The sequence below is a fragment of the Pholcus phalangioides genome, unplaced genomic scaffold (genome assembly GCF_987345545.1).
Source record: "Pholcus phalangioides strain wild (caught in Gottingen) unplaced genomic scaffold, Ppha-v1.0 ptg000014l_1, whole genome shotgun sequence".
NCBI lineage: Eukaryota > Metazoa > Arthropoda > Arachnida > Araneae > Pholcidae > Pholcus > Pholcus phalangioides.
This window is the reverse complement of record NW_028301607.1, coordinates 18,456,935-18,482,793: the sequence shown is the minus strand read 5'-3', so window position 1 is coordinate 18,482,793 and position 25,859 is coordinate 18,456,935. Positions and strand designations below refer to the sequence as shown.

At 37.7% G+C, this 25,859-nt stretch overlaps 1 protein-coding gene across 4 annotated transcripts in view; it reads right to left on the bottom strand.

Annotated features, from left to right (window-relative positions):
• Positions 1 to 1,317: 1,317 nt before the first annotated feature.
• The window catches only part of LOC149078233 (uncharacterized), a 575,966-nt gene continuing 551,424 nt past the window's right edge, over positions 1,318 to 25,859 (bottom strand). For all 4 annotated transcript variants that reach the window (XM_089241835.1, XM_089241837.1, XM_089241838.1 and 1 more), the window contains one exon: positions 1,318 to 7,480. In XM_089241835.1, the coding sequence (XP_089097961.1) occupies positions 7,243 to 7,480 (238 nt within the window). In that variant the 3' untranslated portion in view covers positions 1,318 to 7,242. The remainder of the gene's footprint in view (positions 7,481 to 25,859) is intronic.

Below are 25,859 nucleotides of genomic sequence, written 5' to 3'. Positions count from 1 at the left end.
CGCCAACGAATCGATTCTGGACACACGGGATTCCTGCCGCCCCCGAGGTAAAGGAAGCAAGAGTCAGCCTGACGTTCCGTAAGATGTGCTACGGTCCTGATGTTTCACCACCACCGATGAAAAAGTTAAAGACAAATGTGAAGGTAAGCGAATTTTCAAACTTTTCAATTTCATAATGATGTTTTATTTCTGAGCTTTTCATTTGATGATTCTAAGTCAGTATTGCCATCTATTTTTCAAACTTAGAGTGAAGTGTAATGATGGAATATTTGTACCGCTGTAGGTCTGTTGCTCTCTGTGGCGAGACTTTTTAACGGGTAGATCGGCGCGCAATCGTGCCTCGAAATTGGGAACTACAGCCGACCACCACCTCGCTGCCGGTGGAATTCGAACCTGGATCTTCGGGATGTGAGTCCGTCACTATGACCTTCGAGCGCGCAGCGGCATTTTTCATAATTTGGTTGATGAAGGGTTAAATGTTCTTGAGTCTGTGTGTTTTTCGCTTTGGCGAGATTTTTTTAAAAGGAACATGGTTTCGTATTTGCCCCTCGAGATAATGTTGAATTTGGTAATTTTTGTCTTTTCTTTTATTTATTTTTGTAAAATAACGCAAATAGTTTTTTGCATATAATTTTTTTTATTCAAACGTATTTCAAAGAATTCATTGCATCTTTTTTTATTCATTGAACTTATTTCTTACATCTTCTGATTATCGGTATTTATATTATATGACACGATATTTATTATATCCTTTATATTTCATTACATACACATCGTTATAGATGGCACAATTCTCAATTATCAACAAATTTTATTTTATTAAAATCAAATTTAGTCACACAACTGTTTATTTGAGAACTGAAATTTAAACAACGTGATCCAGCAGAGATTTTGTTGAAAATAATGGTAAATTAAAGGTTAGAAAATACTATATATACTGAATAAATCTTTCTGCCGGATGTTATAATGCATTATTAGCTATTATCATGGTTTTATAACTTTTCCTGGTATTTATAAGCACTTGACATTTGCTGACGTTCCTTGGAAATATATGAAAAAAATAAGCTTTTAACACACACACATTTTTCTGCTTTTGCTCTGTAATGTTTTACAACCCAACTCTTTAGGAATTGAAATTGAAGCGTTTGCTTGCTTCAATGCGATGTATAAGCATAGAATTTATCCTCAACTTATAAGTGAATTGGATTATTTTAATTTTTCAGTTCTTTTTACTAATAAGAGAGAGAGACCCAAGACTTCTCTTTCATATTATCTCTTAATAAAGTTTTTCTTTTTTTTAAATGAAACAAATCCATATCAACTTGATACTTTATTTTGGTCCTTCAATATGACATTACATGAGCTATAGCATACTCTTCACAATGTACATATTTTTTTTTTCTTATTAACAAACAACACTATATCGTTAACTATGTTCAGACTGAATTTTATTGCTTTCATACATACATAATCAATATAATATACAATGAAGAAATCAGGGAATAACTTTATAACTTTTCCGTCATCTTGTTCTACAACAATATACACATTAAATTCCACGAGCGAAGTCTGATTCAGAATATACTTATATGTATTTATTTATTTATACATATATAGTGTCATAGCTACATCGAACACAAGGCTCTGTCTTCTTAAATACTGTTTCTCTTTAGACACATGCAGAAAAAACTTATTTAAAAAAAAGGATCAAAATTCTCTATGAATGGTCTAAAGAGGAAACTCCGGCAATAACAAATCGAAGATTATTGAGCTAACTTTCCAGGTTATTGTTATGCCGTGTTCAAATCATGATAATTGCAGGCGTTTCGTCCACTACTGCAGCGAGTATTCTCAATGAAGATGATGGCGGACAAGGTGGTGAAATCCTCTGAGGACTGGAATTACCGGCACCTGCGCTGAAGATGAAAAGGAATTAACTAGAGCTTCTTAAATACTATCCTGATTTTATCCGGCATCTTTGAGCAAAATTGTGACGTCAGTATTATTGCTATAGCCAATCGCATTTCCTTGTACTACTTCTCACACCCCCTCTCCCAACAATATCCAAGATATCATTATTTGGAGCGAAAACCCCGTAATTAGCTGAAAGATGTGGATGACGAGCTCCCTCTAAGGCGCATTAGAATTTATATTGTTGGCGTAACGTGAAATGAGTTACGTATTGGTGTGGTAGTATGACATATTGACGACATGGCTTCCGAGTGGTTGGTTCGGAGGCTTCCAATTCTCATCAGAGATTTGAATTTAAGGCGGTGAGCTTCACTATTGTCTTAATCTTCGTTTTCAGTAAAACTGGGCGCTACGTCTAAATTAAGCGTACAGTCAAAGCCTCCTAGAAGTACTCCTAGTAGTATCTAGGAGGCTTTGGTACAGTCCTAATTCTTCCTACTGGGATTTTTTGTGTTCCTATATCGCTATTGCCTGACAGTTAAGACTCGGGTGTACAAGGTGATTTACAAGGAAGGATGTCTTGGTCTTTTAGAAAAGCGTGTTCAACGACAGCGAATTTTTCCCTGGCGGCTATGGCGTTAGTGTTCAGAGATACCGATTTAGAGAGCAAAGTAGTGTGTGTCGATATAGACAGATCCATGGGAACAAGGAATCCTGTGGACTCACTTATAAGAGTGGATCTTAGTGGTTTTTGGCTGATCGGAAAAGATCGCACGCATATTGCTTGAATGAAATTGAAAATCGTGAAGACGACATTGTTTCGTAATATAGATCCTATTAGTTTGGTGACTTTTTTTACGCACGAGAGGCTGACTGTGCTCAGCCTTTCCAGAGGCCGGGCGGAGAGGGGGGGGGGAAAGCTGAGATATATTTTTTAAGGGCTATTATGTTTGATCTTCTGGGGTGGATGACTTCTGATTTTTTCATTTGAGTCCTGAATAAAACGGATACGCAGTCCACCGAGCAAGTCCTATTGTTTCTTTGCTCGCCGTCACTTGTACGTCACTTGTATAATGATGATCTACATTAGTAGTAGACGAAACGTTTGCAACTAGAACAACCTGATCACGGCATAGCAACCCGAGAAATTACAATATTTCGATAAATTCCTACCATGAAAATTTATCTTCTCTATTCGATCATAGATTGGCCTGCTCTTCAAAAATTATTTGAGACACACATATTTTAAAAGATTTAATTGTTGAAATCGAATCTCATTATTATCTGTTACAAAGCATTTTTATATAAAGCAAATCATTGATTTCCTTCTTGTGGTAAAGATGATAATGCGTCACACACACAAAAATATAACAGTGGTGGCATTTTGGGAGCCAAATTTCTAAAATCAGAAACTCAACAACGGCTAAAAGTTTTATCATCCAAAGTTGAAAATTTTCCATCTTGCATATGAATTTCATTGAATTGTTTTTCTTGTTATAAGCTCTGTATAGGACTAGTAACAGAACTTGAGGAAACAGAGTCTTGATTCATGTTTTGTAGACACTCTGTATATATGATATGGAATTTCTCAACAATATTTTGAATGAACCTCTGAAGTTTCGTAGCTTTGCATTGTTCAATCTGTGAAACAGATCTTTGTTAGAAATTGAGGATTTTTTACGAAACCCACAAAAAACGTTAATCTAATTTTCTCTTCATGCGTGTATGTATATATATATTTTAATAATATATATATTTCTTTTCAATTTCAGGTACAGTGCTCTGTGTGATCCGAAACGTATCAGGGCAGGCAGTATTACTAGACTGAAATATTGGTTAGAAAAGAATTAGTTAAAAAAAAAATCTAACCGCCGGATAACTGGACTGACAGGATCAACGCAAGGCCGAGTAATAGAGTCGGGATTATGCTAACAGGAAACGAAATGTCTGATGTTAGCTGTAATGTTCCAATTTTTTGGAAATACGTATTTAGAAACGCTTCATAAACAAAATAGTCTGACTCAGAGAGAAATAAATTTTCACCGTAAATCAAAATTAACAAGCGTGTATTTTCTGAACCGAAGGAAAAAGAAGCATTTTTTATACCGTGTTCCAGGCAGAAATGTAATCAAAAATAGGAAAAGATTTCTAGAAAGAATAATAATTTTTTTTATATTTTTCAAAACGTCCAAATATATTTTTGAACAGACTAATCAGGCGAATATATTTAATGAAAATTATTAATTTTCAAATAATAGTGGTTATTAAAGAGAACTGATGCTACTGTTTCATTCCTCCATTGTGATAGTGATACAAAAGCGTAAATAATTCAAAATCTTTGAGAAAATGAGCACAAATTACTTTTTACACTTGTATTTTTTGTTTTTAGGGTTTTTGTTTTAAACTTGAGTAGTTGAGTCGTTTTTTAATTGATTTATTTATTCAATTAATAATTTAATTGAATCGGCAAGAAGAAAAACAGTACAAGTCCAAATATCCGCCATTTTTTTCCATAAATCGGTTCGATAAATGTCGATGCATTGAGTGTAAAGCAATAGGGTCTGCAGCCAGCAACTTCTGCTTGCCACTAGAATCCTCTCATGGGTGCCAGAGTCGACTCACGTGATCCCTCTCACTACCAGCCAGAATTTTCTGTTTTTCGATTTGGTTAGTAAATTTTCGCATTTCAATAATTTTTTTTTCGTGGTAAACGTATGGGAAGATGTTATTTCTGCTAGCAAGCTGAAACGAGTAGCCACAGTGTTGATTTTCGTGTATTATGTTCTACAATTTCAGATGACTGGTCACCTCTAACTCCACATTCAAAAATCCTGTTTGGGGTTGGTTGGCTTATAATGGGGAAAAATTGGAAATGTGCCACCCAGCCCCAAGTGCTGAAGACTTTGATCCAGACAGGGCCGCAACTGGATGCTTGGTCACACGGGGCAAGTGCGCAGTTTGGCGCCCCCTCGTAATGCCGAAGGAGAGGTTTAAGAATAAAATTTGCGCCCGCTGTGGTCCAGCGCCCGGGGCACGAGAATCGCCTGCTCCCCTTAGTTGCGGCCCTGGCTCCAGATGAGATAAGAACAACGAGTGTACGCTCTGGAGAGGTCGCTGAGCAAAGTGTCGTCATTTTGCAAGCTACTCCAAGCTCTACGTCATCAAATTTAGTGTGACCCTCAAGCAGTAATGTTTTCTTCATTTTTCAACAAAAATTATAATATATATTTTTTTATACTACCACTTTCGATGGCACCAGCCAGAAAAGAATCAAACAGGGGTAAAAAGAAAATCTGAAATCCTGACAGAGGGTCCAATAAGAACGATGCTATGGGAAGAAAAAAAAGAAAACTCCAGAAAGATAGCAAACCAAAGGAGACGAAGCTACAGCCAGTGAAACCGCAAAACAAAAAAATCAACTTGAGCATAAAAGAGGAGTAAGAAGATGCGAGATATATATTTCATTCTTCCATATGTATAATATAACCAAGCTAATATAAGTCAATCTTATGTCTTTATGTGTTCTTCTCACAGATCAAATTAATACCTTTACTTATATATACTCCATAAATTTCGTTATTATTTTTTTTAATAATTTCTGATGATCTTGAAATAACCCTAACCTAAACTTTTACAAAATTTTACAATCTTGGGATGATCGAGTTGATTGAGGTACATGATATAAATTCACTTAAATTAATAAATTCTCCAGCGTGAACTCGTTTGAGTATCGAAAAGTTGGTCTTTTCCCCAGAGAAATTTTTCTCAAGAGAAAATAAAAGGAAAAATTCTTTCCTAAATAAAAAAAAACTTCAGCATAAACACACAAATAACAAAATATCATGATAAATCACACATTAAGTCAAGTACACATAAAAACGAACTTTTCTGCTAAACGCGCAGAGTGTTATCAAAGTATTAGGACGAAGCCTCCATTTTGTCTGTCCCAATCGATCATGCTTATATCTTTAAAAAATAGATGTTAAGGAAAATTTCCTCAAGTTGTAATAAATTAGTAGAACAAATCACTAATATTTTCAAGAACCAATGAGGTGCACTAACAGGTTAAATGCTATGTAGGAATACATAACGAATATATTTTGCTGCACGATCTCTAAACCTCAGATTGAATTTTTCACAAAACTGATTATAAATGTTTGTTAGGAGTTAGATTATTATTATTTGAATTATCTTAACGTTATGACTCACAGTTAATGGTTATTCATGATAAAGACATTAATTGTACAAAAAACTGTATTTTACTCATTTGCAAAAAATATTGTGGTATGTGGTTATCTATAAGCCCACTGTTTGTAGATGACACATGAATATGTTGATATGTGTTTGGCGATACATGAAAATTTACACTAAATACAGAAACCGGCAATGCATTCAATCCTAATATAGACCATCAATGTAATTAACTATTATCAATGTGACTCAAGGAACAAGAGCAGGCAATAAAAATGACAACTTATTCCACTAAAGTAGAAAATATGATTTCTTTTCGCCATCTTTCATGCAAGATGAAGTGTTTTTTAAACAGAATCTGTTTTTTTATTAGATCCTATACACAGTGCATATTATTCATGTACAAATTAATTTTACGATATTTGGCCTAAGAACCATATAATAACTTAATTATAGTTTCTGGATTTTCATTGATACTCTGCCGAGAGATTGATTCTTTCGCAAGCAAGGATTATTTTTTAACCACAAAAATTTTGATTATCCATATTTTCTACATGGTGGTCAAATCGGAAAATTATTGCTTTAGAATGGGAAAATTTGCCTAGTTTGATGACGAGTTTTATGTATAACACAATGAAAAGAGCAAAAAATATTTGCTCCTCACTATATTTGCAGAAATTAATAATAATTTCTCCACCAGTATGATATATATTATATACATACATACATACATAATACATATACATGCAACCTTTTTTATTACAAAATAAAAGAAAAACACAATAAATCTTTTTAACACAGTCATGTCACTTTTGTACTAGAAACTGGGAGTCTCTGGTTATGACACCGGATGAGGTATTTTCTAATACCAAACACAATAACTTGTGTTTATATTAGAAATATGAGGTATATCTAAAGAAGGAATCACTCTAAAAATTCTGGCCGGAAGTAATATTTATCACCACTTTTTTTTTTCTCTCCTCGAGCAGCACGCACTACTACTACTACTATCAGTTTTTGAATATGTCTATGCTCATATATATATATATAATATATATATAAATGTATATAGACTTGCTTCAACAGCAGCAACGGATGAAGGCCATCTCAGGATACTTCACAATATTTTATGGCTCGGTTTTATGGACAAGTAGCAGTTTGTGGTTCTGAAATTAGAGATGATGGGAGAGAAAGATCTTCAGCTTCATCTTCTTCATCATCAATATCATCTTCATCCTCTTCCATTTCATCTTCTATATTAGAATGACTTGTGCTAACATTTGATGCAGGATCAAGTCCTTTGTTTATGTACTGATGATTATCAGGATCTCCACAAGCATCTTGGCCTGACTCTTTTTTCATGTGTACAATACCACTCCTATTTGTAAAAAAAGTGAAAAAAAGAAAGTATATTCACACACACACACACACAGACATAAATATAAAACTTCCGTCAACTTTCAGATAATAATTGTTCATATAAACAGGAAATACGGTGCACATAAAGTACGCGACAGTTGCCACAAATTACTGGCGAACCGTTGATCCTAGTTACTTACTCGAAGTAAGTAACTAGGTTTACTTCGTTTAGTTAACTTAACTAGTTAACTTCGTTTTATACTATCTCTAATTGGATACTTCAGCCACCATTCAATTTTTTCTCAGCCACATCGTTGGGCAATTTGCCTGCTGTGGTATTTCTGTTTGTATTTATATAAGCATATACTTACATACTATCGGATACTTAGAAAAAGTTTCCAAATAACGTGTAGACTTCAGATACGCCATTCGTATTGTAAGGGGTTATATAGTTATTAAAATTACAAAATTAACTTTTTATTTGGTCATCCTGTCCTAGAAATCCCACTCAAAAAGTTTTTGCCTTGTCTCTCCTGAGGAGAAAAAAAATCTACATTTCTTTGTGCAATATCCGCTGAAATATGTAGATTGGAGAAACTGAGAAAAGGTGGGAAAGAACAACATAAACTAACAGACACAGACTAACAGACAGGGAAAAGTTTGAGAATTGGGCAGCCCAGCAAGATTTGACTCTGGTATGCAACGCAAAAGTTCTGGTATACCAAAGCAATGTGCAAAGCGCACATTTTTTTTATAGAAGAATAACATTTTTATTATAACAACAACGCTATCTTGTTTGGAAATGTCTATATTCTAATGTTAAACTGTGCTGCCACACTATATAACGATAATCCCTCTACAATGACGTTTTTTCTTTGTTTTCTTTGGTCCGCAGAGTATCGTTATATCAAGATTTCACTGTATTTTTTTGAAACTATTGTGTTATTTACAGGGCTTTATTTTAAACATTTTTAAAAAATTCTTGATAGATTCATCATCAAAACCGCTGAAGGGGCAACCCTGAGGTTATGTCAGGCGAACGAATCAACTTTCCGGTACCAGGCTGTGACGTCGTCCAGGTTTATCAGGATACTATTACATATAGCGTCGTTGTAGAATTCTGAGCCAAACAATATCATCTAGCAATAGTTTCCTTGAGTCAAGAAACCAAACAAGTATAAGCAGTACAACCGATGGGAACGATAAATGCAGGGGGAGTGGCGTTAAGGATTCTGATCAAGCCCTAACGTGCGTCAATCAGAAGGTCGCAGTCATCACAAGAAAAGTCGTGAAAGCTGGTTGACTTTCTACAAAGTCTTACAAGAGGTTCACGTCGCTTTGCATTCCCACAGCCATAAAAGAAAAAACTGGTCGGCAAAGTTCACACCACAAACGAGACGGACCGTAACCTTGTGCTAGTCAAGATCGCCTAACACATACGCTATTGCTGATCCGACAATATCAGGTCTCTCTCGGCGTATACCGTACCTCTGCTTTCACACTATGTAGAAAACCAGAAACCAGATACTATTTCCACAGTTCCGTTACGGCAGCGGGAGCAACCTCGCAACGTTGGAGTGAGTAGGGACTGAACAACCTCCCACAACGCTTTTGCTGGTTTCTTGCCAGGACGTCCACGAAACCAGAGAGGGGAGTATGTAACAGGCAAAGCTGTTGACAAAGATAATACTTTTATTCACGAGACACGTTAGAATTAAGTTTTATCGAGATGAAGACATTCTAGGGAGTTCGATTTTAACCTTCATAGCGAAGGGTTGTCGGTTTCGTATGTTAACGTAAAGGTAGTCCCAGGAGGTGCGGGAGAGAATTTTTGGCGTACGAGATGGGGAAAAATTACATGTCGACTGATTATTCACAAAAATCAAAATTATGGCAAAAATTTAATTTTTCAATTCCTAAAAAAATATGAATCATACCAATATTTTGAAGTTGAATCTTTTCACTTCTGCTCACAGGAATGTGTCAAACGAATTTTGCGATGTAAAAGTCTCTTTTTCGGTTAGTGATCATAGTTGTTTTCCATTTCGATTTAGATAAAATACTATTATTTACTTAAACTGTTTCGTGGTTGGTTTACATTGGTACCTCGTATTATTAGCATGTTGTGCTCATATTTGATACTATCGTGAATATACATGACTCAGAAAAAACGTCGAAAACTTTACACAAATGTCAAAGAAATATTGATTTCTAGTTGTTACGGATGGGATCAATATAAGTAAAAAACTATTCAATAAACCTTTTCTTTTTTTTTTCAAAAAAAAAATGGTGAAAAATAGTAAGTTTTTTTAGTTTCATTTTTGGATTAATTTTCAAATAAATATACATATATGAAGCCAAAAGTAAGTATTAGCAATAGCCGAGAAAAAACATTAAACAAAAGGTAAAATAATTCATGGAAATAATTCATAAATAATTCAAATGGATACTATAAAATAATTCATGGATAATTAATCTAATCAATTACAGGAAAACAATCTGAATTTTCTAACAGATAAAAAACGTATTATCCAAGAGGGTGCGGGAAGGTAAGTCGCAATGCTCTGGGATTGCGGGAAGGAAAAAAAGGTTGGGAACCACTGAAGTAGAATAAAGGAATTTTCCGCGTTCGTCTCTCCGGATACACAGCACCTACCGTCCCAATCTGTCTCCGTGTGTGTGTGTGCGTTTTTTTTAATATTAACACTCAAATGACCGCATATTATTTCCCGTAGGCTTACTAATGGCCGGCGATTTTCGCGCCTGGAAATGGAAAACAAATACATTGTAACACCGCGAGACGCAGACGGTGTTACAGTATCTGGCGCCTCGACGGTCTTTCAAAATAATAGAGCCGCCGACATGAAGGGAACCGGCGAGTTCCGAGAAGCAATTCTTCTGAGGAACCGCTGGTACCATCGGGCCTATATAAGGTGTGAGGCGCTGCTAAAAACGGGATCTTTTTCCCCGGAGTTGAATGTAAGAAGGTGAGAGGTCGCGGTAGAGAGAGAACGACCAGGACTGAGATGGGTACGAAAGATTTGGTGGTGAGTACCGTATCAATATAGTCGGAATTATCTCTCTCAGTTAATAATTTATGTCTATTTAACCGAGATACTTAACCATTTGATATTCGGCATGTCAAGTTCATATATTTGCAATGATATTATAACATGCTGGATGTGGATCTTTTTGAATAACCCTTATTTTATTTGATAATTTAATAAATTAATTTGTTACTATTAACCCCTCTACGTGTATTCTATTAGTTTTTAATGGTCATTTTCTTTGTTGACGGACGTTAAAACAAAACGCAAAAGATTCCTTAATCGTAAATTTAATTGTTTTCCTTTTTATGCCCCTTCCCCAGTCGACTCCGTCACAACATATAGGAAATTAAAAATCAAGAAATCTCGTTGCCGGTCTTTTACGTCACAGCATGGAAACGAGAAATCTCGTTTAAGTAATAATAATTAATAAGTAATATTTAATAAGTAAAATAAATTAATATCCATTTATTTATTTTTTTCAAAAACTTGTTTCCCTCATAAAATAAATTTGGAATAATTATCAGATTTTTCATTGGCATGGAATAGAAATTCATTAATAGCTGTCACACTGCTATACTAATTTGTTAAATTCTACACCGAAGAGCCAAAAAAACTGGTAAACCTGCCTAATATCGCGAGCCCGCAGAAGTGCCGCAACACGACGTGGCATGGACTCGACTAATGTCTGAAGTAGTGCTGGAGGTAATTGACACCATGAATCCTGCAGGGCTGTTCATAAATCCGTAGGAGTAAGAGGGGGTGGAGATCTCTTCTGAACAGCACGTTGCAAGGCTTCAATAATGTTCATGTCTGGGGATTTAGGTGGCCAGCGGAAGTGTCTAAAGTCAGAAGAGTGTTCCTGGAGCCACTTTGTAGCAATTCTGGACGTGTGGGGTATCGCATTGTCCTGCTGAAATTGTCCAAGTCCGTCGGAATGCACAATGGACATGAATGGGTGCAGGTGATCAGACAGGATGCTTATGCGTTGCCGACCGCAGCGCCGTACTCTGATTGATTCCATATCTCTTTATTTGCATACGCATGCCTGTACCAGTTTTTTTGGCTCTTCAGTTTATTTTATTGTATATAACATGATGTCGCTCTCCAGTTGTTAATGCACGATATACAGAAAACTGGATGTTGTGAAGATATTTAATTTTAAAGATGTTGATTTTTTTAGGGAAGGAAAAAACTCATCTCCAGTGGAGGCAGAGATGAGTTTTTCCTTCCTTAAAAAAATCAACATCTCAAAAAATAAATATCTTCACAACATCCAGTTTTCTGCATATCTTGTATATTCTATTGATTTAATATTATATAACAGCTCCCCATTTTTTTGTCTTTGTTCAAAAACGTGTATCGTCAGATGGGGTATTTTTTGTCGATAGATGACGCTGTACCAGAATCAAATCACCGGAGAAAATGGAAGATCAGAGTCCTATAAAATGCAGGGTATACGATTAACAGTTTATTTCTGAATTTTCAAAATTCAGAAATAAACACACACCAATGCCATTACAACTATGGCATAGGGGTGGACAAAGCACTATTGATGAAGTTGTTTTACATGAGCCACGAATCGTTGGCTGAAGCTTTACGAATGTTTTGGACACAGCAAAGAGTAAGAAAGGCTCAAGTCCAGTTACTCCTGCCGAACTGGCATGCAGCACACTCTATCGAGAAAAATTTGAATTTCTTTTTTCTGTACCAAAAGCAAATCTCCTCCGTTAGAATAACTTTTCCGCTAACGTTTTGTTTCTGTCTTTCAACGTGTTGTAGTTGGCAGGAATTCAAGTCGACATGCTCTATCACATGTTGAACAGTTTTAATCCTAGACTCGGACACTACGGAGTGGAATCGCTTCTGGGGATTCTCCCCGAAAAACTATTGCCTTTGCTTGAGATTCAACACAAAACTAGCTTTCTCTCGGATGTCGATTTCCAGAAGAGTTCTGTTACCGACGACGATTCGAGGTAGAACTATAAATTTCATCCATAGCCGCTTGCGATGCAGTGCGTAGCATCACGGTCGGCACAGGCAGTTCCCACTTTGCCATTCAAATTATTTTTCAACAACGCTACAGGTTTTTTTTACAGAAGCGCATAAATTCAATTCCAACTGAACAAGGGCTTAGCCAGGAATTAACTTCGGGGGGGGGGGGGCACCATTTTTTTTTAAAACGCACATTTCTGTACATCTCCCCTCTCCATATCTCCATGGCGATATCCATTTTACCAGAGACGTACGCTGGGGGGTGGGGAGTTGGGGGCCCGTGCCCCCTCTCCAAACCAATCAAAAATTTAAAAAAAATTGAATATCTCGGTAAAAAATAACATATCGAAAGAAAATATGTAGAAAGGAAAGAAAATATATTTGTGAGCCAAACACGAAGATTGATAGGATGCTGTATTTCAAAATGTGGCAAACTTGTAGGTAGTTGAATGACGTTTATGGCAACCCGTGCAGAGGACTTCTATCTCTAGGAGGTGCTGCATAAACGCGAGATTTATACCAACAGCAAATTACTATTCACTTTCAACAAAAAACTTTTAATTAAGAAAAATCATCCTGTTGATATAATATACAGCTGAACAAGTCCAGTGTCCACCAGATTTTAATAATTTTAACAGACCAAAATTCAAACTATGAAGCGGGGGGATGTGCTTTTAGAATTCAAATTTGCTCATGGGGTGGATATTTTTAAAAGGTTACGGAGTCTCTGGGTCACCTATCACATTTTGTATATAATTTTAGAAAATAAAATTTTATTTGCTGGGCCTATTTCGAATATTTGAGACATCTTTTTCTTACTTAAACATTCCTGTGCACTCTGTTACGGGAAGCATTTTTGTAGTTCATAGACAAAAAATTTTAAAAACACTTTAAACCAAGTTATTAAATTATAAATTACTACCCCATTGTCTGTCAGAAATGAAAAGTTTTGATTTTGAGTTGATAAAATACATATAAGAAATAAACTTTTCTGTGCGCTATTTTCAAAAATCATGAGAAACTCTCAAAATGACAGAAAAAAAAGGTCAATGTTTTCAAAACTTTTTTTTCAGCATATGTGTAAGAAATAAATTGATTTCATTATAATAAATAATAGTAAGAAATTATAATAAGTAAGTAATAGTAAGGAATTATAATAAGTAAGTAATAGTAAGGAATTATAATAAGTAAGTAATAGTAAGGAATTATAATAAGTAAGTAATAGTAAGGAATTATAATAAGTAAGTAATAGTAAGGAATTATAATAAGTAAGTAATAGTAAGGAATTATAATAAGTAAGTAATAGTAAGGAATTACAATAAGTAAGTAATAGTAAGGAATTATAATAAGTAAGTAATAGTAAGTATAATTATAATAAGTAAATAATAGTAAGTATAATTATAATAAGTAAATAATAGTAAGTATAATTATAATAATAAATATTAGTAAGAAATAAACTTATTTCAAATAATAGTTTTTTACAGCGATATTTGCTTTCGTAATAGAGTGGACAAAATCCATGTTTTTCAGTCATACATATATAAAACCCAAAATATAAAGTATTATTACAACATAAAAGAAAAAAATATTTATGAAATTAAACTTCAAGTCATTGGCTATAATTTGAGATCAATTTTTTATTTTGAAAATTCAACTTTGAATTTTTTATTTCAAAAATGTGGAATGTTGACTCTTTTTTTAGGGTTTTTTACACCCATAAATGTGTACAGATATAAACATCTGCTGTACCCTTTTTTTATAACAGCTAGGCCTTCGGCACAGTCATGCAAAGAATCTTTTCTAGTCACCATGGTGACCTGGCACTAAGATTTGTCAGGCCTCTCTCTCTCTCTCTATGTATATATATATAAACTGAAGAGCCAAAAAACTGGTACAGGCATGCGTATGCAAATAAAGAGATATGGAACCAATCAGAGTACGGCTCTGCGGTCGGCAACGCCTATATAACACAACAAGTGTCTGGCATAGTTGTTAGATCGGTTACTGCTGCTACAATGGCAGGTTATCGAGATTTAATTGAGTTTGAACGTGGTGTTATAGTCGGCGCACGAGAGATGGGACATAGCATCTCCGAGGTAGCGATGAAATTTGGATTTTCACGTACGACCATTTCACGAGTGTACCGTGCGTAAGCATTTTGTCTGATCACCTGCACCCATTCATGTCCATTGTGCATTCCGACGGACTTGGACAATTTCAGCAGGACAATGCGACACCCCACACGTCCAGAATTGCTACAAAGTGGCTCCAGGAACACTCTTCTGACTTTAGACACTTCCGCTGGCCACCTAAATCCCCAGACATGAACATTATTGAACATATCTGGAATGCCTTGCAACGTGCTGTTCAGAAGAGATCTCCTCCCTCTCTTACTCCTACGGATTTATGGACAGCCCTGCAGAATTCATGGTGTCAATTACCTCCAGCACTACTTCAGACATTAGTCGAGTCCATGCCACGTCGTATTCGGGCACTTCTGCGGGCTCGCGATATTAGGCAGGTTTACCAGTTTTTTTGGCTCTTCGGTGTAGAATTTAACAAATTAGTATAGCAGTGTGACAGCTATTAATGAATTTCTATTCCATGCCAATGAAAAATCTGATAATTATTCCAAATTTATTTTATGAGGGAACCAACAATCCACCTTCTCCGGAATTTCGGAGAAGGTGGGATCATTTTTTTAAAACGCACATTTCTGTAAATCTCCCCTCTCCATATCGATATCCATTTTACCAGACACGTACGCTGAGGAGGGGAGGGGGAAGAAGGGAGCCCGTGACCCCCCCCCCAACCAATTAAAAACTTAAAAAAAAATTCAATATCTCGGTAAAAATTAAAATATCGAAAAGAAATATGTACGTTTTACATGCTATTTTAACCCTTTAAGTGGCATTGACGTGATATCTCGCCTTCTTAAAAGCCTCTTATTTTAGCATTGACAAGCCCAGATATTTTGTAAAGTTGATTTCTCAGTGGAACACTTTTCCCTATATCCCGTTAGTTAGCACCTGCTGAAAATCAGCAGAAAGCTCATTTCGTTAAAAAAAGATGGCATTTTGAATAAAGTTTAATGATTTTTGCTGTGCTGCTTAAAGGATTAAAGAATTTCTGTAATTACGTTTTGAAGGTTTGTAATGCTCAAAATTTGTCCATTAGAAAATTTTTGTGCCCTCTCTGGAGGTTGATCGCTGAGTACTTTCCTGATTATTACGAAAATATCTTTTTTTCCTCTAGAAAGTTTCTCGCAAGCTGCGGTCAATTATGAGGATCATATTGTAGTAATTACATTGATTTTTTTCAAACTTTCAAATACATAACCTTGAGCGTTGTTATCTGTCAACAACAAGTTATAAGTATTGTTCCGGGTAATTTTCACAAGACTGCGAGATTGCAAAACAAGAAGCGGTTCGACGAACAAACACAGATTTATTTACAGAACAGCAATTTACACGTATTTACAGGCTAATCAGAGAGCTAACAACTTTCTCGCAAAGTTTAAACACAACTGACTGAATCTCCTTGTGCCTGTCTGAGCCTGCCCTCTTGTGAGCGCCACACTATTTATAACCCCGGAGAAACTTCGAGAAAAAGAACATTCCACAAAATTCTATTTTGCAGTTTCCTAGTCGACGGCGCCACCTGGACGCCTGGATACGGACTGCCTGGAGGGGCGTTGAATCACTGCTTGGAGGGGCGGGACTTTCTAGATTTTTCTCTACACGCCCTGCCAGTTCTCCACCAATCACAGTCATTTCCGCCAAACCGAAACCGGTATATAACCGATTTCGATATTTCTGAGGGCCATCGAACGAATCGCGCCATCTATCGTCGATAGTTCGTAACAGTATATACCGGTATGTAACTGTATATATTTTTCCAATTGTGGAATAACCTATCATAATTCAGATATTGGAAGAAAAATTACGATTTATCAAGCTGACAGAAACGAAGTTCATGGTGACAAATCTTATTTAAAAAATCGAGAAGTTTAGTAATTTCTTACCTCAGAAATTTGTGCGTCTTGAGCTTTTGATGAATTGGTCAAGGATTTCTTGTGGGTGCACAAAATCAATATCATGATGTATGGCTAAAAGGGCTAAGCCGGTAATTCTATTTTCACCAGTTGTATTTCTCTCAAATAGGTTTTGAGTCGTCTAAGAGTAGAAAATGTCCTCTCTGGAGTAGTTGGGGAAATCGGCAGTACAGAAAGAATTCGCAGTAACGTATGGATATTCGGATAAAGATTTGCGTCGCATTGTAAAAGGGCTTCCATTGCGTTTCCCGGTCTCAAATTTTCGTGAGTTTTAATCAATTTATCCCGCCATACAGAATACTTGGCATCGAGTGTTCTACTTTCTGGAAGGACCACTATCATAAAAGTCTTTGCAAACGGTGAGTTTTCCACAATTTGAATAGATGTAACGAGGGAGAAATATTTGCATTGGACTACCAATGATTTGTGAGTATTGAATCGATCTGTTATCTGCATTTGTACATGGTCGACAAAAGGTAGGAGAACAAGTTTATTCGGATGTATTCTTTCGGAATACTGCATGCAACATTTCCCCTCTGAGTCATAATCGATGTTTTTCTGGGCACCTTGATTTCTCTGTTCACCTCGGAGATAAATTTCGAAGCTTCGTTGAAAATTGCACTGAACTTTTCTGCCGCATTATCCCTTGGTTGGTTCAGTGAGGTCAAAATCAGATCGACGTGCTCCAGTGCTGATACAAAATCACAGTTCACAGAATGCAAATTTTTAGACAGAGGCAGGGTCCAGGAGAAAATGAGATAAAGTATGCATAGAACAATCACAAACTGACCATTGGTGAGAGCGCATAACAATTGATGGGCATTTTGGGCGGATTTTGCAAACTTTGTAGTGGGAGAACAATTGCAACGTACATCTCCAGGAATCGTAATAAAGCGTCGTATTTACAAATCCAAAGAGTTTGATACATAAAAGTTTTATGTTTGGAAGCAGGAATTAGTTCCTTGATGTTTCCCTTTAAAACTTCGACATCCTGATGGCGAAAGGTCCTGCATAATCGACAGCATAGCGAATAAATTCTCGAGATAGTGTTACTCTTGCAGCCGGTAGATCGCCTATGATTTTTGGAGCTGTTGCACCACGATAGCGAACGCAGGTTATGCATTGTATGATAATCCTGGATAATCACCTGAGTGAAATGATGCTCTTTTGGAAAAAAGATCGGATGTCGCTGACTTCCCAATCAATGTACATGTCGCAATATCCCGCCCCCATAATGCATGTTTCAGTTCTTGAGTGGTAAGAAACCCTGTGCTCCTTTCAGGTTCAGCGAGTTTGCAGTTGTCGATGAATTTGAAGGTATATGCTGTGACTCGCTGAAGAGAAGTAAATGAGGAAAACCTGTCGATAATTTCCATGTAGTATGCAATACCAACAAACACAGATTGGTTACAAGAAATATTTTTCTTCTCAGTCAAAACTTCATCCACGAAGCTGCACAACACAGATTTGTTGACCTGGCTTGGAAAGGAACTCTGGACCATACCACCATAGGGGAAATGCCTTCAATTTGTTGGCTGGTATTCCTCGTGACGCACAATCAGCGAGATTGTTGGTTCCATCAATGTGATTCCAATGACCCCCAGAGAGGAGCTCATGAATTTTTGTCATTCGATGAGCCACAAACGTCTTCCACCGGCTTGGATGTGAAGAGAGTCAGGAGAGAACTATTACAGAGTCAGTCCAGCACCATATGTTTGTGTTGACTAGACGTAGTGCATTGCATGTAAACTTGATGAGTCTTGCAAGCAGCACTGCTCCACAAAGTTCAAGTCGAGGCAAGGTTGTTGGATTCACAGAGGCCACTCGTGTCTTTGTTGTTACTAATTCAACCTTCGCAACTGCTTCATTGGAAACTGTTTGAATGTACACAACCACGGAGTACGCCTTTTCTGATGCACCACTGAAACCGTGAATTTCTACCATATGTGGAGAGATTTGCATCATATATCTTGGAATTAGAATGCTCCCCACTTACATGAAGTTTTAACAAAATGCTGTCCATCAATTGTGAATGTTCTCTGGCAATTTCTGATCCCAAAGACAGTTCAGCCTTCCACATTTCTTGTATTAGAATCTTGACATTGATTACAACAGGAGCCAGCCATCCAAGTGGGTCGAACACCGTGGAGATGTGTGATAGAACAGGGCACTTGGTCCGCTGTTGCATATTCACCGGTAGTGATTTTGAATTGAAAACAAATACATCATCCTTTGGCTTCCCAAAAGTTTAATTTAAAAAATAAATTAATAAAATGCCCAAAGTTTTGATGTGATGTCAATCTATATTTCGAACGTAGTACTTGTTCCACGAAAGTAATTCAGTAGAGATACAAGAACGTTTTCTTCATTTGATGCCGACTTTTTTATGACGAATCCACCGTTTTGAAGAAGTTAAACGATTTCTTGTTGAATGTGGATAGCTTTCCCGATGGAATCTTCTCCAGTGAGCAAATCATCCTCATAAAAATCCTGCTTGACTATGACAGAAGATCTGGGAAACTCATCTTTTTCATCCTCAGTTAACTGTTGCAGGTGCTGATGCAGTAACGTATGTCACAGTCAGCAATTGATACTCCTGATGAGTATGTCTGGCGATTCTCTCCACAAGATTGTTTGGTACTTCGTGTCGTCCGGATGAACAAGGATCTGACGATACATCTTGACACTGTCTGCTGTCATTGCGACCTTGTGAGTTCGGAAGCCGAGAAGAAGAGTGCAATATCGTCTTGCAATGTTGGTCCAACCATCAGCTTATCATTTAATGACAAACCCCATGATGATTTTGCTGAAGCACCAAAAACCCACACGAAACTTGGCTTGATTCTCTGGCTTCGTAACTGCGTGGGTGAGATAGATAATACTAGTTTTGATTGTAATTTGTTGCTTCCAACTGTTTCTCGTTTCCCAGAGTATCATACTGTTGCATGAACTCACAGTACATTTCCTGAGCTTTTGGCTGGTGTCTCCAACGTCTTTCATTCTGTAGAAGTCGTGTCTCAGCTACATCTCTTGATCATGACATTTTACATTGATGTTCTGGAAAGGAAGTCTGACGATGAATCTTCCCGATGAATTACGTGTGTGAGTTGTGTCGAAGTGTTCTTGACATGCTTGTTCTTCGGCTGTTTACAATAAAGATTGTGGAAGAACTTCCTCTAAGTCCCAGAACTTATTGAGATCGAAGCTTCTATATTGTACGAGAAGTGTTGTTGAAACAGGTCTCGGTATGTCTGTGGTATGTACCTTCCTCGAGATGACCCAGCCGAACACTGTCTCGAGAGCATGAAGTGAACCATTGGGAGATGCTACTCGTCCAGGCAACAACAGTACTTATCTCCACAAATAACCAGTCTTTCAATGAATCATATAGCAACAGTTTTCCAAAAATATCTGCACCCAATAGTACGTCCACAGGACCAGTACGGAAGATATTTTGGGCAACACAAGAGCATTAATCAGTTCAGTCGATTCGTTTTCATATGAAGATATGTTAAAATGAACCAGTCCTCTCTCTCTTACCTTGCCTAGCTTGGTGTTGACGATAATCCAGAGAGATTCAAGTTGCAATTATGTCGTCGGAGACCAAGTGTTTGAACGCATGCCTCCCGGATAAAACTTGATTGGCTTCCGGAGTCGAGAAGTGTCCTGAATATGTGAACTTGACCCATTTTATCGAACCCTTTGACGATGGCCGTTGGCAAGATGACACAACTAGAAGTCGATGTCTTTCTTGTACCTGACAACTTTGACGAAAAGACTGAAGTCGTTTTGACATTTGTAGTATCGACATCCGCTTCATGCAGTAATGTGTTGTGTGAACCGTTGCATTTTTTGCAGTGTCATGCAGAGCAGCTCCTAACCATATGTGATGATCCGAAGCAGTGAAACACAGTCGGTGCTTTTCGACTGTTGCTTTTCTAGCTGAAACAGTCTGGCGGAAGAATTTCGAACATCTGAAGATGGGATGATTTCTTTTGCAAACCCAACATGTGCTAGACACACCATGATTTATCAATACTGATTTTCGTGATTAGAATGAATTTGTCGGGTCACCTTGCGTCTTCGACTTGGCTGAACATGATGATTTGCTTGTGTTTACAACTGCAAGAGCGCGAGCTCGATTGACGATGAGTTCCCGCCATTCACTAAAAAAAGAAAAGTTTCAGGATCCAGCTTCTTGGACAGGAAGTATATTGAACATTGAAGGACCAGACACACATCGCTTCCCATCTCAGAGAGATATCGAAGCTTTCCCGGGGGATGGGGGTATCCAAAAATTTATTAATTTATGTAAAAATAACAAACAATATATACAATAAAGAATCTGGAATAAAAATTGTGATCATAGCATCATTCACAGATAATCAGTAGTAGATCGGACAGAAACTACATCAGGATACTGTCCCAATGTTGCACCGGTTGCTGGAGCGATTGTAGAGCTTCCAGGTACTGATTCATGGCATCTAGAAGACAACGTAGTCATGTTGCTAACTCATGTGCGATGTTCGGTTGCGAAAACAGCTTGTCCAGACTTGCCTGAACATCTGTTTCGTTGTTGAACCGATCGTACAAAAACCCCATGCTTTGCGAGCGGGATAGCTTGAATTACTTGAGCGGCGTTGACATATAGTTTCAAATATTGTAACTTTTGAATGCCACTTAGTCTTTTGTTTTGATCGATGGTCGTTGTAAACATATCGAGAAATGGCGACCAATCGTTAAGTTCACTATTGAACGAAGGCAATTCAATTTTCGGTAAGCGCACGGAACAACACTGAAGAGCCAAAAAAAACTGGTACACCTGCCTAATATCGTGTAGGGCCCCCGCGAGCGCGCAGAAGTGCCGCAACACGACGTGGCATGGACTCGACTAATGTCTGAAGTAGTGCTGGAGGTAATTGACACCATGAATCCTGCAGGGCTGTCCATAAATCCGCAGGAGTAAGAGAGAGTGGAGATCTCTTCTGAACAGCACGTTGCAAGGCATCCCAGATATGTTCAATAATGTTCATGTCTGGGGATTTAGGTGGCCAGCGGAAGTGTCTAAAGTCAGTGTTCCTGGAGCCACTTTGCAGCAATTCTGGACGTGTGGGGTGTCGCATTGTCCTGCTGAAATTGTCCAAGTCCGTCGGAATGCACAATGGACATGAATGGGTGCAGGTGATCAGACAGGATGCTTACGTACCTGTCACCTGTCAGAGTCGTATCTAGAAGTATCAGGGGTACCATATCACGCCAACTGCACACGCCCCATACCATCACAGAGCCTCCACCAGCTTGAACAGTCCCCTGTTGACATGTAGGGTCCATGGATTCATGATTTTGTCTCCATACCCGTACACGTCCATCAGCTCGAAGCAATTGGAACCGAGACTCGTCAGACCAGGCAACGTGTTTCCAGTCCTCAACAGTCCAATGTCTGTGTTATTGGGCCCAGGCGAGGTGTAAAGCTTTGTGTCGTGCAGTCATCAAGGGTACACGAGTGGGCCTTCGGCTCCGAAAGCCCATATCGATGATATTTCGTTGAATGGTTCGCACGATGACACTTGTTGATGGCCCAGCATTGAAATCTGCAGCAATTTGCGGAAGGGTTGCACGTCTGTCACGTTTAATGATTCTCGTCAGTCGTCGTTGGTCCCGTTCTTGCATGATCTTTTTCCGGCCGCAGCGATGTCGTAGATTTAGTTTTTTACCGGATTTCCGATATTCACGGTACACTCGTGAAATGGTCGTACGTGAAAATCCAAAATTCATCGCTACCTCGTAGATGCTATGTCCCATCTCTCGTGCGCCGACTATAACCCCACGTTCAAACTCAATTAAATCTCGATAACCTGCCATTGTAGCAGCAGTAATCGATCTAACAACTATGCCAGACACTTGTTGTGTTACATAGGCGTTGCCGACCGCAGCGATTTACTCTGATTGGTCCCATATCTCTTTATTTGCATACGCATGCCTGTGCCAGTTTTTTTGGCTCTTCAGTTTAGCTTCTGAATTTAGAGTACCTGATAGTTTCGTTGATCCCATGCCTGGGCCATGCTGAAGCAAAGATCGTCGATCCGACTTGCCAAATCGTCGAGTTTCGCTTCGTGGGTCATCAGCCGTTGACAAGATGACGATTTCATCGTGCAAGGCATTGAGCTCCGTCCACGTGAGTTCGATTCCCCGAATGAACAGTTGAATTTTCTCTCTTTCCTAAAATATATCTTCGCATCAGCCAGCTGTTAAAACCTTCGTATGGATAGCGGAGAGTGACATCTCATCCTCAGATAAACACACTCAACCGTCTATTTTAAAACGTTGAACGCTAATGGTGTATACGGAGCAACACAAACATGTAAAATTCCTTTACTCTATTTAAATATATAACACCTCTACGATAATATTCTAAATCGACCAACCCTTCACCATGAAGGTTAAAATCGAACTCCTTAGAACAGTGATTTTTTGATTTTTAACCTTTGGAAGGCTCAGTAAATTTATTTTGTGTTAGTGAAAGGCTCGGTCCACTTATAAACAAATCCTACATTCCTAGCTAAATTATAGAAATTTAGCGCATCGTGATTGGCCGAAATAATTGATGAACCATTACGTCACTCAGTGAAATCTTTGCTGGTGACGTTTAACGATAGATATACTTGATTGAATCTATGAAAATTATGAAACTAATTCATAGTCAAACACATTGACTGGGCGCAGGGAATCCCGTAATATAAGTTTAATTGTATAGAGAGATAGACAGATACAACCGTACAGCATGGCCGCGTAAACAAGACTGATAGTTGCCACTCATATCAAAAGTAAATTGTACAAGATAAACAGAAGAGTTGCCATTCTGTAAACCAGCAGAATATAAAACTTCAACACTCCCACCAATTCTATGGTTTACAGGTAATATATATAAAACAAACATTGTCAAAAAAATGTATATATAATCATGAAATTTTCACACTGAGCATATTTCGCAATTTTTCAAACCTCTCTTTTGGAAGGCGTTTGGTGAAAATATCGGCTATTTGATCAACTGATTTAACATATTTCACACAGATGGATTTATCCTCATATTTTTCTCTTATGAAATGGTACCTAACGTCTATGTGCTTGGTTCGCTTATGAAATACCGGGTTTTTGATGAGTTTTATGGCACTTTGGTTATCAATGCACAAGGGTACTCCATCGGCATTAATAATTTCACCAAAATCCTTGAGAAGTTGAGTTAACCACAGAGTTTCTTTCACAGCTGTCGAAGCAGAGATGTATTCCGCTTCTGTAGTTGATGCAGACACAACTGACTGTTTTTGGGTAGCCCATGTGACAGCTTCATCGCTAATCTTGAACACATATCCTGATGTCGATTTTCGAGTGTCCACATCATTCGCAAAGTCAGCGTCAGAATAACCAACCAAGGTTGATTCATCACAGCTCTGTTGTGTATATTGGATTCCGTACGATGATGTACCTTTCAGGTATCTAAAGATTCTTTTGACGGCATTCCAATGACACAGTCCAGGATTTTCTTGGTACCTGCTCACGATATGAACGGCAAACATTATGTCGGGACGAGTAGTGATAGCTAGAAACGTTAATGTTCCGACTGCTTCACGGTAAGGTACTGAACCTTTTTCAAGTGGTGTTAAGTCTGCAGATATTATAGCATTGGGATCCGCAGGAACACTCACAGGATTTGCATTCTCAAGAGAGAATCGTTTCAGCATTCTATGAATATAACTTTTCGAATGGATGAAGATGGAATTTTTCTTCTCAATGAACTCTATACCAACGAAAAGTCCCTTTTCACACACCACAGCTTCAAAAGTGTTCTTCAGATTATTGACGATTTCTTTGAGGATGTCTTCATTTTCACAAAATAGTAAACCGTCATCTACGTAAAGGGCTAGTAACACAGTCTTTAATTTGAATGTCCCAAAATAAACTGAAGAATCTGCAACTGATTGTACGAAACCATAACTTTTTAGAAAGTCTGAGAATTTCTTGTTCCAACATCTTGAAGCTTGTTTCAGACCGTACAAAGATTTCTTTAGTTTGCACACCTTGTTGTCATCGCTTGTTAATCCCGGAGGTGACTCAAGATATATTTCTTCCTCTATTTCACCATGGAGAAAAGCGGTCTTTATGTCAAATTGCATTATCTTGAGATTGCGTTGGACAGCGATAGCAAACAGAACCCTTATCGTGTCGTATCTTGAAGTTGGTGAATAGGTTTCTGAGTAATCAATTCCTTCAATCTGCGAAAAGCCTTTTGCACACAGCCTTGCTTTAAACTTCTTAATTTTTCCGTCTGGGAAATATTTAATTTTGAATACCCATTTTGAACCTACAGTCCTTTTGCCATCTGGTAGATTGACAAAGTCAAAAACTTCATTCTTCTCAAGAGCATCGATTTCTTCTTTAATCGCTTTCTTCCATTCCTGTGACTGAGGAGAACACATCGCCTCTTCATATGAAACAGGTGTTTCGATTTCCGTCACATTCGCTTCGAAGTAAGAAGGAGCCTTTATTGTAGATCGATCTCGAAGATTGTACCTATGGGTTTTTCTTCCGGGATCAGGATTCTTAGATTCGCGATCAGACATATCATCTTGCATATCTTCATCACAGTTCGGGCTTATATCATTGTTTTCATCCGGAATGATATGTACCTTGGATGTTGAGGGAAGCATCTTCACATCATGGACTTCATTGAACTTGACATTTCTCGACACTGTCACAGTTCTTTTATTCGGATCGAATAATCGATAGTTGTTCGAGTCTCTATCATATCCCACGAAAATCATCTTCTTACTTTTGGGTTCCAGTTTTTTTCTTTGAGAGTCCGGAACGTGCATGAACGCTTCGCTTCCAAAAATTTTGAGATGATTCAGGCAATTTTTCTTTCCAGTCCAAAGTTCATATGGGGTAGAATTTGGAGCTTGACTTGTTGGTGTTCTGTTCAGAATATATACTGCAGTATTCACTGCTTCTGCCCACAAGTATTTAGGTAGCTGTTTTGCGTACAGCATTGATCTGGCACTTTCAACAATTGTTCTCATGTCTCTTTCTGCACGACTGTTTTGTTCGGGTGTGTATGGTGCCGTTGTTTCCATCAAGATGCCTTTACGACCAAGGAAATTGTTGAACTCGTTATTGATAAATTCAGTTCCATTGTCAGTTCTGACTGCTTTGACAACATGTTGAAATTTGTTTTCACAGAGATGAACAAATTTTCTGAACTGTTCAAACGCATCACTTTTGTGTTTTATGAAAGCAACCGAACGATA